This window comes from Rana temporaria, chromosome 9 (assembly GCF_905171775.1).
Source record: "Rana temporaria chromosome 9, aRanTem1.1, whole genome shotgun sequence".
NCBI classification, from domain to species: domain Eukaryota; kingdom Metazoa; phylum Chordata; class Amphibia; order Anura; family Ranidae; genus Rana; species Rana temporaria.
In genome coordinates, this window is record NC_053497.1 from 122,324,092 (window position 1) to 122,338,042 (window position 13,951).

The following is a 13,951-nucleotide window of genomic DNA, read 5'->3' on the forward strand; positions in this document are numbered from 1 at the left end:
GCCCATCAGTGCCGCCATATCAGTGCCCGTAATTGAAAGAGAAAACGTACTTATTTACAAAAAATTAACAGAAAAAAATAAAAACGTCATTTTTTTTCAAAATTTTCAGTCTTTTTTTAGTTGTTGCACAAAAAAAAAATCGCAGAGGTGATCAAATACCACCAAAAGAAAGCTCTATTTGTGGGGGGAAAAAGACAACAATTTTGTTTGGGAGCCACGTCGCACGACCGCGCAATTGCCATTCAAAGTGCGACAGTGCTGAAAGCTGAAAATTGGCTTGGGCGGCTGCAGCGTTTAAAAAATAAAATAAAAATTGCATTGCTGTCCATTATCCCTTGAGGAATGTTCCTGGAAAAGGACATCTCCCCCGATGGGGCCCTCCGGTGTCCAGGTAATTACCACAATTCCAGTGGAAGGGACCCCTGTTTTTAACCAGTTGGTAACCGCCCTATAGCCAAAATACGGCTACAGAGCGGTTCCTGTACTCTAGGAGGGCGTCAATGTACGTCCTCCCAGAGACTGCGTTGTGCGCGCCCGAGCGGGCGCGCACACGCGATCGCCGGTGCTCGCCGGGTCTACGGGACCCGCAGCAACAGCACTCGCGGTAAGGAGCCAATGGAAGCGGCTCCTTACCACGTGATCGCGCCGTCCAATGACGGCGCGATCACTTGTAAACAAACCGGCGTCATGTAATGACGCCGGTTCCTCCCTCTCCTCTCTGTACCGTTCGGTACAGTGTGAGAGGAGAGGGAGGGGGGGGGGATCGGGCGGCAGCAGCAGCCGCCGCACTGTGGGCTGGATCTGTGACAATTGCAGTCACAGATCCAGCCATCCCTGCGCAATACTCTGCAGTAAAAAAAAAATAATGATGAGTGCAATACTCTGCAATACCCCACCCCATACTCTGCAATACCCCACCCCATACTCTGCAATACCCACCCTGGGGGGGTGGGTATTGCAGAGTATGGGGTGGGGTATTGCAGAGTATGGGGTGGGGTATTGCAGAGTATGGGGTGGGGTATTGCAGAGTATTGCACTCATCATTTTTTTTATTTTACTCTGCAATACCCACCCCCCCATACTCTGCAATACCCACCCACCCATACTCTGCAATACCCACCCCCCCATACTCTGCAATACCCACCCATACTCTGCAATACCCCCCCCCATACTCTGCAATACCCCCCCCCCCATACTCTGCAATACCCCCCCCCCATACTCTGCAATACCCCCCCATACTCTGCAATACCCCCCCCATACTCTGCAATACCCCCCCCATACTCTGCAATACCCCCCCATACTCTGCAATACCCCCCCAATACTCCGCAATACCCTCAATACTCCAATACCTTGCAATACGTCGCCTATGGGGATTTTTAAGTAGCAACGTTTGGCGCAATTTCACGAGCGTGTGCAATTTTGAAGGGTGACATGTTGGGTATCTATTTACTCGGCGTAACTTCATCTTTCATATTATGCAAAAACATTGGGCTAACTTTACTGTTTTTTTTTTTTTTTAAGCACAAAACTGTTTTTTTTTTAAAAACACGCGTTCAAAAAATTGCTGCGAAAATACCGTGCAAGATAAAAAGTTGCAACAACCGCCATTGTATTCTCTAGGGTCTTTGAAAAAAAAGCATATATAATGTTTTGGGTTTCTATGTAATTTTTTTAGCAAATAAATGATGATTTTTACATGTAGGAGAGGAATGTCAGAATTGGCCTGGGTGCTCCAGAACGCCTGATGGTGCTCCCTGCATGTTGGGCCTCTCTATGTGGCCACGCTGTGTAAAAGTCGCACACATGTGGTATCGCTATACTCGGGAGGAATAGCAGAATGTGTTTTGGGGTGTAATTTGTAGTATGCATATGCTGTGTGTGAGAAATAACCTGCTAATATGACAGAAACTAGATTTTTTTTTTTTTTTTTACAGAATTTTCAGTCTTTTTTCTTTTATAGCGCAAAAAATAAAAACCGCAGAGGTGATCAAATACCACCAAAAGAAAGCTCTATTTGTGGGAAAAAAAGGACAAAAATTTCAGATGGGTACAATGTTGTATGACTGAGTAATTGTCATTCAAATTGTGAGAGCACCGAAAGCTGAAAATTGGTCTGGTGATTAAGGGGGTTTTCGTGCCCAGTGGTCAAGTGGTTAAGGACCCGGCAGATGGGAGGACTGAGGCGGTGCCTGGTCCTCGTTCATGGTATTGTGGTCAGCGTTTGCGGCCACTGTTGGCCATGACTCGGGTGTCACTGATGCTGCCTTAATGGGCATAGATTTGCATAGATTTGCTGCTCCGTGATTTTATAGCAACAGGATTCCCCGGCCTGCATGATAGCGGGCCAATTGTTGGATGGCCTCAAGTATGTCTTCATTGCGGCCTTAGATACAGCTCCCTGGCTGTCCAGTTCCATCAGTATCTGCAGTGGGGATACGCCGCATGATTTGACTGAACTGCTGGTCTGCGGACCAGATGTCCAAGGAGGCTCTGGTGGATTTGCTCTGCCTGGGTTAGAGGCTTTTGGAGCCTCGCCGGATGGCATTATTGAAAATGTCGTTTGGGGTGAGAGCATGGTGCTTCCACATACTCAAAAAAAGTAAGGGCCACGCCGTAGGCCAGGGTCCTCCTTTTTTCCGCTCACAAGCGTTTTCTTCCTTCCGCCGGGCCCGATAGGGCGCCCGCTAAGGGACTAAAGTATCCCTGTTTCTCGCAAGCAAAACATGCCTGCGAGCACATCTGCGGCGACATGAGCGCAAAAAATGGCCTGGTCATTGGGCAGCCAAATCCTCCGGGGCTGAAGTGGTTAAACAATTTTTTCGGATATCATCTATTCATATATGACTCTTTATTTGTTTGTCCCCCTTTTTACTTTTCTTTTCCCCTCTTCCCTCTCTACCCCTTTCCCCTCCCCCCACCCCCCCTCCTTTTTCCCCCCTTCCTCTTCCCCTTTACCATCTTTTCCTTAGTGGCAGTATGCTCTTTAACCACTTACCCCCCGGACCATATTGCTGCCCAAAGACCAGAGTACTTTTTGCGATTCGGGACTGCGTCGCTTTAACAGACAATTGCGCGGTCGTGCGACGTGGCTCCCAAACAAAATTGGCGTCCTTTTTTTCCCACAAATAGAGCTTTCTTTTGGTGGTATTTGATCACCTCTGCGGTTTTTAGTTTTTGCGCTATAAACAAAAACAGAGCGACAATTTTGAAAAAAATGAATATTTTTTACATTTTGCTATAATAAATATCCCCCAAAAATATATAAAAAAACGTTTTTTTTCCTCAGTTTAGGCCGATACGTTTTCTTCTACATATTTTTGTAAAAAAAAATCGCAATAAGCGTTTATTGATTGGTTTGCGCAAAAGTTATAGCGTTTACAAAATAGGGGGTATTTTTATGTCATTTTTATTATATTTTTTTTACTAGTAATGGCGGTGATCAGCGATTTTTTTTTCCGGTACTGCGACATTATGGCGGACACTTCGGACACTTTTGACACATTTTTGGGACCATTGGCATTTTTATAGCGATCAGTGCTATAAAAATGCATTGGATTACTATAAAAATGCCACTGGCAGTGAAGGGGTTAACACTAGGGGGCGGGGAAGGTGTTAAGTATGCCTGGGTGTGTTCTTACTGTGGGGGGGGGGTGGCCTCACTAGGGGAAACACTGATCCTCGGTTCATACATTGTATGAACCGAAGATCAGCATTTCCCCTGCTGACAGGACCGGGAGCTGTGTGTTTACACACACAGCTCCCGGTCCCCGCTCTGTTCCGAGCGATCGCGTGTGCCCGGCGGCGATCGCGCCCGCCGGGCACACGTACGGGAGTCGGGGGCGAGCGGGGGGCGCGCACGCGCACCCCCTAGTGGCGGCTGGGAGAGAGGATGTCATACTACGTGCTCTCGCCCAGCCGAGCCAACTTGTCGACGTATAACGGCGGTGGCCGGTTGGCAAGTGGTTAATATAAATGCATGTATATTATTCTTTAAATAATGTATTATTTTTAACTAAAGCTTTTACATTATCTTACATATATGCCAGCATTTCCCTATATGTAATAATTATTGGTTTTAATTTATTGTTTATTTCATGCTGTTTGATATGTTTTTCATATGTCCTTGGTCCGCTAGTCCTTTTAGTCCCACGGCCTGGATCAGGTCTTGAGCATCTATTTAAGCTGCAATTGCTTGTAATATGTCAGGCCAGTAGAAGGAGCTGTGTGCTCTGAGCGCGTAGCCTATTCTTCAGTCCTCCTTTCTTCCATCGAGGCCTGCCCACCGGATGACATCATATCCCTCCGTGTGGTCCATGGCAAGGAGCCTTTGGAAATCTCTATGATCGTCATTCGCCAGGTCCCTGATGGCACGGAAGAGCTCAGAGAAGCATCGGATGGCGGCGGGAGGACGATCAAGGGGCAGAACTGCCGCTATGATCATTCTTATCGTGCACAGAATCGCTGGCTGGAAAGAATGATATCTGAATGATGCCTGTAGCTGCAGGCATCATTCAGATATCCCTGCACAAAGTCAACAACGTCATATGATGGTGTGCAGTAGGGAAGTGGTTAAAACAACTTTGGGACAGAGCAGAATTTTCTTCGAAGCTCAGCCATAAGAGATGCTGTCAATGCTTATAATTTACAGACCGGAAAAAGAAACTGAATGAATTTTGTAAATCTCTTAAATAGAAACTGACTGATTATATTGTCAAACAGCTATGAAAATACAGTATAAAGTATCCAGCCCTTTATAAATATCTCTGCTTTAGGCTGTAATGACAACAGAACAATAAACCTTCACACCTTCATTTTTTAAATCTTCATTTTCTGTTCAGGTATGAGAACTTAGCAGACCCTTTATGGGTTTATAAGTCAATTTTCTTGTGTAGCTTTACTGGCCTAAGTGATGATTCTTCCGGTCTGCGAGGTTGACAGTTAACAGTCCCACCCTTGACCGCAAAAAGGAGAGTGAAACCGCAGGAGACTGAGAGACGGAGAGGGGGGCACCTCTCTCCCAGCTTGTTGAATTTCTTCACTCATCATACATTAAACCCACTAACCTCACACATACGGATGAAGGGAAGTGAGCAAGAAGTGTGTAGGATGTCAGAATGTTGATTGTTCTCCATAGAAAAATACACGTCTTTGGTGATCCTAATAATCTTTTGTTCTGTTCTGACCACAGTCTTCTACTTAAAACTTTCCCCTTCTAATCTGTATGACAGCTCAGGAGGTTTCTGCAAGCTAAGCTCATATAATTGCTGGGAACTGTACAGCAAAATATCAACAGTTAATTTATATATACAATATATTATTGTCAAGAACCATATATTTTTTTCACTTTCTGTATTATTTATACTCCAATTTTTTTTTTTTTTTCATTTTATAATAACCTTATTAATGTATGTTAAAGAACAAGTGTAGCATTTTTCTCATTTAAGTGTCCAGTGAAAAAAAGTTTTTTTCCTACTTTTGGGTACAGTGGGTCAAGGTTAGAACCTCTGTCAGGTTTTCACTGCAATCCAAGGCTCCATTCTTTTACTTCTTGTCCCGCTGACAATGTTTCACTAGACAAGAAGTGAGGGGAACTCTGCAACCAATGCATACAGAAGTATAAATGCTTTTTCTTAGTATTGGAGGGGAAGGCTAGAACCGCTGTCTGTGTCCCTATTGCAGATTTTCCTTTACTAACTGTCTTTCGAAGTCATAGTCAGCAGGATCGGAAATGACAAATGTTTTTAATAGAGCTTTGGATAGCATTAAAATCGACAGCTCTAATTCTTCCCTATTATATTCAAATTTAGAAAAAAAGGTATATAGCTTGAAATTTACCTTAAGCCTGTATTACATGGGGTGGACTCCGCCTGCTCAGCAAGGAATGCTGATCCACATTCCAGACAAAAGACAGCCCGCTGTCCTCTATGGGCGGTTGGGTGTAAACGAACCGCCTGTCCATTTACACCCAACACCCATCCGTTCTGATCTGCTTGACAAATGGGGAATGGAAACATTGACATCCGCAGCTCCATAGAGGGCAATGGATAATCAGAATGGGTCCACCTAAAAAACTTGACAGATGGACCCGATCAGTCCACCAGCGTGAAAGCGGCCTTAAGCATATAAGCTCACAGAATTAAAGCAAACTTTTGATTTTCCCATACATGCCCTCCACAGCACACTAAGGCAGGGGTGCTCAACTTTTTGAAGAGCGAAGGCCACTTAAGTAATTTGGTAACCGATCGCTGGCCACATAATCAAGAATAATGAAGATTTTAAAGAACAATCAGGATCAGCATTTTCCATAGGACTGTTTAATCACAATCACAAAAGAAAACCGACAAGTGGAGCCAATTATAACCATTATGTAAAAGGGCTCTAAGGATGCTTTCACACTAATGCGCTGCGGTTTATCCGCACCATGGGTGCAGCACAGTGCACATGCAGCTTTCTTGTGGGTTAGCTGTGCTTTGCCATAGATGTCTATTCTATCTTGCATGTGTGGTGCACTTCTGAAAGTGCACCAAAACTCCCGCATTCAAGAGTTTTGGTGAGCTTTCAGAAAGCGCACCAAACCCACAGGATATGGCTCAGTGCAGCTAACGCACAGGAAAGCCGCAGGTGCACTGCGCTGCACGTGCAGATCAGTGTGAAAACAGCCTAATAACCATTGCAAAATTATTGCTCATATATACCCAAACTCTACAAAACTCTGATAATATGCCCATTGCTGTGATGCCCATAAACTGACACTTTTTGCATCTGCAGGAATCGTCACTTTCTGCGGGCATTGCCAGCTGTAGAAATGTTGCTGTACCAGGGGTGGTGCAATTGGTATAATTTTACCTGGGACTGGAGTCGGCACTATAGAGGAAGCATCAGCTTATCCAGCTCTGCTCCCTTCGCAGCCACTTGCTTCCTCTACCGCTGGCTCCATCCACAACACTGATGCTGTGGGATGGCAAGTCAGCAACCCACGATCTGGGCTTGTCGATCCACCATCCCAGATCAGGAGGTTGGGGGCAACATCAGAAGGCTCCCGGTTGGACACCCCTGCCCTAAGGCTAGGTTCACACTAGTCTTGCACAGTAAAACACTTAATTATACTGTGCAGGTTAGTGTCAGTATCAGCTATGGTAAGGAGCGGTGTGATGTGCAATTTTTTTTAAACTTTATTTGAAGTGACACACTTCATTCATGTCCATGCACAACAGCTCATGGTGTTGCTCTGCTGTAAGGTGACATGTGGTGCCATCCAGTGTGCTTTGAAAAAATTACGACATGCTGCATTCGTACACATTCTACCGCACCACACATCACACCAACATTGTGGTGTGAATGAATTACAAATAAAAAGGCTGTTTTCTATGTGCCCTAGTGGTGACTTGCGTTTATCCAGCGCAGAAAAACGCAAGTCACCGCAGATTGTGTGAATGAGCCCTTACTTTGCAAACCCCTTGCTCCATTCAACCAAGGTCCAAGTTTCTATAGTCATAGTTTAGAAAGGGCTTGGGACTCTCTTTCTTCCCCATGTGAAAGATCTGGGCCAATCACCAAACACCAGCGTTGTCACATGAAAAGAGGGAAAGCGAGTCACATGCTTTTGCATAACTGAAAGTGCAGCAAAAGGGATTTATGGGGGGGGAAGAAGCCCCCAGAGTATTTAAACTAGAAGGAATCTAACAGATTCTCTTCCCTTTTCTCCCCATGGCTTTGTATGCTCTTTATCACAAATTGCCATGTAAATACTTTTCATTTCTGTGCTTTATACATATGTGATTATGTATAAATTATATGACTGCAAAACTTCCAGGTCCCCTCTGTAATGGGGAGGGTCAACAATGGAGATGAACTGCCCTATATATTGTCGAGGGGGAGAAGGGTCTCCTCCCACCAGCTACTAGAGCCATGCCACAGGGGAAGAGGACCTTTTGCTATTTTCATACATGTGCCTTGAGTAGTAGGCTTAGGAGCCTCCCAGAGGGTAACGGGGTTGACATCTGTGGTAGCATTATGAAGAATAAAATTTGATAACGCTTGCGGAATCATGAGGCAAGAGAAGGTGTCTGATAGAAGGGACTCTTTCGGGGTCCACCTACGATTCCTGTTTTTGGCAAAAATCGAGGAGAGTGTAAGAATAACCACACTGTTATGTTCCATTACTGTGCAAGCAGCCGAGTGCATCAAGAAGATGTGGTCATTTCTGAACAAGGACTTGTGAGTGTGAGAATGGAAGGTATATTACTTTCAGTGTGGGTTAAGTTCCCCAAAGTGTCCACTAAGATGTGCTGCTTGTTACCTGCCTTGAACTTCCCTTCCCTCGAGTGAATTGGCCCGCACTTCAGTTTGCCACAACAACAACCTATACACATGGTTGCAGCACGGTAGTGCTGAATTTAGGGGTTAAAACAGGCGGTAAGGAGGCGACATATTGTCTCCTCACCACCTGTCAAATGCTGTAAAAGTGATCTGAGTGTGGATCTGCCACATGTGTAAAGGAACTCTAATGCCGCGTACAGACGATCGGAAATTTCGACAACAAAACCGTGGATTTTTTTTCCGACGGATGTTGGCTTAAAGGGGTTGTAAAGACAAAAATATTTTCCTCTTAAATTAAAGTCTGACAGTAGCTGATAAAGTAAAAAGTAATGTTTTGCATTATAACCAGTTTGATACCTGTTGAAATCGAGCTGTTTTATTCACCTCCAGCACTCCTGAATCATTATTCTCACTGACTTCCTGGTTTGCGGTGCGCATTCATTCTTGCTACATCACGGCCTAATGGGAACTACAGTTCCCATTAGGATTAGCCTCCATGCCTGTGAGGGATAAGAGAGCATCTTCACGCAGGGCTGTAGTCATAGGGAGGGGGTGAGCACATTCTGCTTTCCACCATGCAAACAGCTCAGATGCTGGTGGAAAGCAAAAAGAGGAGTGACAGGAAATGGCATTTTCAAACCTGGATTACTGTATTTTGAAGGTCAAAAGAAAAAACGAGGTAACTGATATTTAAATGCTCCAGCTTACAGCAATCAATTGATCTAATAAAAAACAAACCTTTAGTGTTCCTTTAAACTTGTCTTGCATACACACGGTTGAAAAAATGTTGTCGGAAATTCCAAAAGCCAAAAAACGTGGTTTCGTACAAGATGTTTGATGGCACTATTAAAGGGAAGTTCAATACCAGTCGTGTTAGTAGAAGTTTGGTGAGAGACAATTCGCGATTTCGAGCCTTGTGCTTTTCAGTCCGTTACAGTGTGATGAATGTGCTATCTCCATTACGAACGCTAGTTTTACCAGACCGAGCGCTTCCTTCTCATACTTGATTCTGAGCATGCGTGGAATTTTGTGTGTGGAAATTGTCCACACACGATCGGATTTTGTTGTCAGAAAATTTGAGAACCAGCTCTCAAATTTTTGTTGTCGGAAATTCCGACAGCAAATGTCCGATGGAGCCTACACACGGTGGGCATTTCAGACAACTCCCATTGAACATTTGTTGTTGGAAATTCCGAGCATGTGTACACGTCATTAGGATTTAAAGTACTACATAATAAACAATACAATGATCTAAAACGAAGTGTGATCAGTTTGTTCTTTGCTAAGGCGACACATAAAAACACATGACCAATCAAAACTCATTTAATTCAATGGCACCTGTTCCAATCTATGCGACTAAAGTTGCAGCGTCTTTACAAAAGGTCCCTGCACTACCTTGATTCGACTTTCTTATGACTTGAGTGCCAAAGAGTGTAATAGGTCGTATTTAAGTCTCATGAAAGCCACACTGGAAATCGCGCAACTTTAGGGGGCATTAAGTGCATCTATGTGAACTTAAGGCATAAAGAGAGAAAGAGGGGGAAAAAAAAATGAAGAAAGTGAAAGTGAGCGTACGGGAAGGGTCCTCTTTTCCAAATAAAGGATCTACATTCCCTTCCTAGCTTACATGCTAACATGTATCTATAATAAATGTGTTATGTAGCACTACCCTTGAAGGAGCTGCTGGTTTAGATTTGAGCCTGCCGTTACCTTACTGTTCTCAGGGGTTCTCCTTGAAGAGCAGTTAAGGGAAGAAATGTCTGCACCAAACACCAAGTCTCTTTTTCTTCCCCTGTTCGAGAGTTTTTTTATTTTTATTAAAGACAACTTCAGAAAAGAGGGATGGAGGTTTAGGGGAGATTCAGGCATCTGACTTGCAAACCACAGATATTCTTTTAGGTCCAGAGGAACAGCCGTTTCTACACTGGACTCAGCGACCACCGGATAGGCCCACTCTCACTGGTCTAGCAGCCGGTGCGAAGCTCGATCAAAGGATAGTCTGCCACAGACTAGGTGAATTGTAGAACTTGTTCGATAGTCTCTGCCGCAGACTAGGTGAAGGTAGAACTCAGCTCTCAGTGCTAGGATCTTTCAGCCGTTCCGGCAGCACTGTGAGATAAACTTTGAGATCTGGACATATCCTCCAATTGAGTCCTCAATTGCTCGGTCCCTTCCAGCAGGTAATGCGACACAGGATCATCCCTGGATCAGTAGGCCCCAGTAGCTCCTGGGCCTACATCTCAGTTGCGAAGCTTCAGGCCAACGTGGCCCTGAGGCGGTAACTGCCAACACATTCCTGAGGCCAGGAGGGCCCTCAGGGCAGGATCGGGAGAAGAACACCACAAAATGGTGTCTGCCCCTTAAGTACCCCTTCCCAGAAGGCAAAGCAGATTAACCATGACCTCTTGGCTGCTTCTGGGAAAAAGGCACCCAATGCATCCAGCCCGTTGCCTTTCCAACTCTGACCAGCGGTGACAGTGACACCCACCGTCAGAGTGAAAATCATGCAACCAGCTAGACTGGATCAGAGCCATGAATTTGAACAAATCTCTCTGGGCCAAACTACTACCCAGGCAACTATAATTTCAACATATAGCGTCCACTCATTGGGAGCAGGGTGCTACAGTTATTTTATGTGTATGTGTTTACCCATGTGTGCTTCATATATAAGATAGTCAAACAGAAGGGGAAAAAAGGGAGGCCCCACCTCACTCTCTTCTTCCTCCTCCCCCCCTTAATCCTTTTTAGATATCCATGTAAAAGAGATTAGCTCAATGTAAATCAGTGTATTTTAATGTTGTATAAACCTTGTTTATATATATATATATATATATATATATATATATATATATAAGGGGCTGGATTCAGAGAGAACTTACGCCGACGTATCTATTGATACACCGCGTAAGTCCACAGATGCGCCGTCGTATCTATGCGCCTAATTCTTAAAAGAAGATACGCCTGAATTTTGGTCTCATCCGACCGACTTAAGTCTCCTACGCCGTCGTATCTTGGGCGCATATTTACGCTGGTTGCAAGGGGTGCTTCCATTGATTTACACGTCGAATATGTAAATGACCTAGATACACCGATTCACAAACGTACTTACGCCCGTCGCTGTAATCTACGCCGTTTACGTAAGGCATACGTCCGTAAAGTTATCCCACATAAAGCAGGGGTAAGTCATGTTAGGGTATGGACGTCGGAACAGCCGTCGGATTTTACGTTGTTTGCGTAAGTCGTACGTGAATGGGGCTGGGCGTAGGTTACGTTCACGTCGAAGGCATTGAGCCGTTGTATCTTAGGGAGTATATGCGATGTGATTCTGAGCATGCGCGCGCATGCGCCGTTCGTTCGGCCCTTCATTTACATGGGGTCACACTTCATTGTAATACATCACGTCCACTACCTGCCTACTTTGAATTAGGCGGGCTTACGCCGGCCCATTTACGCTACGCTGCCATAACTTAGGGAGCAAGTGCCATATTTACTCGTGCATACAGCTGTGCTCATAATTTTACATACACTGGCAGAATTTATGATTTCTTGGCCATTTTTCAGAGAATATGAATAACACAAAAACTTTTTTTTTCACTCATGATTAGTGTTTTTCTGAAGCCATTTATTATCAATCAACTGTGTTTACTTTTTTTAAATCATAATGGCAACAAAAACTACCCTAATGACCCTGATCAAAAGTTTACATACCCTAGTCCTTAATACCGTGTATTGCCCCCTTAACATCAGTGACAGCAACTCTTTTGTGGTATTTGTGGATGAGGCTCTTTATCTGCTCAGGTGGTAAAGCTGCCCATTCCTCTTGGCAAAAGCCTCCAGTTCCTGTAAATTCTTGTGCTGTCTTGCATGAACTGCATGTTTGAGATCTCCCCAGAGTGGCTCAATGATATTGAGGTCAGGAGACTGAGATGGCCACTCCAGAACCTTCACTTTATTCTGCTGTAGCCAATGACAGGTCAACTTGGCCTGGTGTTTTGGATCATTGTCATGTTGGACAACTACGTCCCATGCGCAGCTTCCTGGCTGATGAATGCAAATGTTCCTCCAGTATTTTTTGATAACATACTGCATTCATCTTGCCATCAATTTTGACCACATTTCCTGTGCCTTTGTAGCTCACACATCCCCAAAACATCAGCGTTTCCGTGTTTCACAGTAGGAATGGTCTTGTTGTCTCCTTTCCAAATGTAGTGTTTATGGTTGTGGCCAAAAAGTGAAATTTTGGTCTCATCACTCCAAATGACTTTGTGACAGGAGGTTTGAGGCTTGTCTCTGTGCTGTTTGGCATATTGTAAGCGGGATACTTGTGGCATTTGCGTAGTACTGGCATTCTGGCGACTCGACCATGCAGCCCATCTTTCTTCAAGTGCCTCCTTATTGTGCATCTTGAAAAGCCACACCACATGTTTTCAGAGAGTCCTGTATTTCACCTGAAGTTATTTGTGGGGTTTTCTTTGCATCCCAAACAATTTTCCTGCCAGTTGTGGCTGAAATTTTAGTTGGTCTACCTGACCGTGGTTTGGTTTCAACAGAACCCCTCATTTTCCACTTCTTGATTCAAGTTTGAACACTGCTGATTGGCCATCTCAATTCCTTGGATATTTTTTTTATATTCCTTTCCTGTTTTATACAGTTCAACTACCTTTTCCCGAAGATCCTTTGACAATTCTTTTGCTTTCCCCATGACTCTGAATCCAGAAACGTCAGTGCAGCACTGGATGAAAGATGCAAGGGTCTGTCAGGAGTCCAGAAACTCATTGACCTTTTATACACACACACACACACACACACACACACTAATTACAAGCAAACAGATGAGAATGGTTACCTTTAATAGCCATTCAAACCCCTTTGTGTCATCTTGTGTGCATGTTATCAGGCCAAAATCACCAGGGTATGTAAACTTTTGATCAGGGTCATTTTGGTAGTTTCTGTTGTGATTATGATTTAAAAAGAGTAAACACAGTTGATTGATAATAAAAGGCTTCAGACAAACACTAACCACGAGTGAAAGAAAAGTTTTTGTGTTATCATTCATATTCTCTGGAAAAATGGCCAAGAAATCATAAATTCTGCCAGGGTGTAGAATGTAAACTTATGAGCACAACTCTATATGCAGTTGCTTTTCCTGACTGGCTGTGCTAATGCTTTTATCCAATCTGTCAAATGGTAGACCCTGATTAAAAACAACAGGCTGTCTGCAGTCTCTAATGAGGTAAAACACCAACAATGCTTGCACTTCCCACAAGCCATGTGATTTTGGTTTAGACTGCAGGTTAAAGGATGCAGGTCCTTTTTAATTGATGGCAAGGAAGCAGTTGTTACTCCATAATGTGATCTTGTGATGCAGATGTCAGATTTAATATTTTAGCAAAACATGACAGGTGGGGGGGGGGGTTATATTTCAAATAGTTTTTCCTTCCCTAATTTGCATTGTGCAGAAACCTTATAGCTAATACACCACTTGTCTTCTTTATTGCAGCTGACAGCCTCTAAGTTTCCAGTGGTGATCAAGATGGGCCACGCACACTCTGGCATGGGGAAGGTGAGTGGAGGTCACGTTGTTCTATAAAATTAGGTCAATGTGAGGAAAGGAAGTTCATTGTGAGGCCAA

General features: G+C 44.1%; 1 protein-coding gene across 4 annotated transcripts in view; it reads left to right on the plus strand.

The window, feature by feature from the left end:
- Nucleotides 1-13,951, plus strand: part of SYN1 (synapsin I) — a 185,343-nt gene that overhangs the window by 122,417 nt on the left and 48,975 nt on the right. For all 4 annotated transcript variants that reach the window (XM_040324370.1, XM_040324372.1, XM_040324371.1 and 1 more), the window contains exon 6: nt 13,820-13,882. In XM_040324370.1, the coding sequence (XP_040180304.1) occupies nt 13,820-13,882 (63 nt within the window). The remainder of the gene's footprint in view (nt 1-13,819; nt 13,883-13,951) is intronic.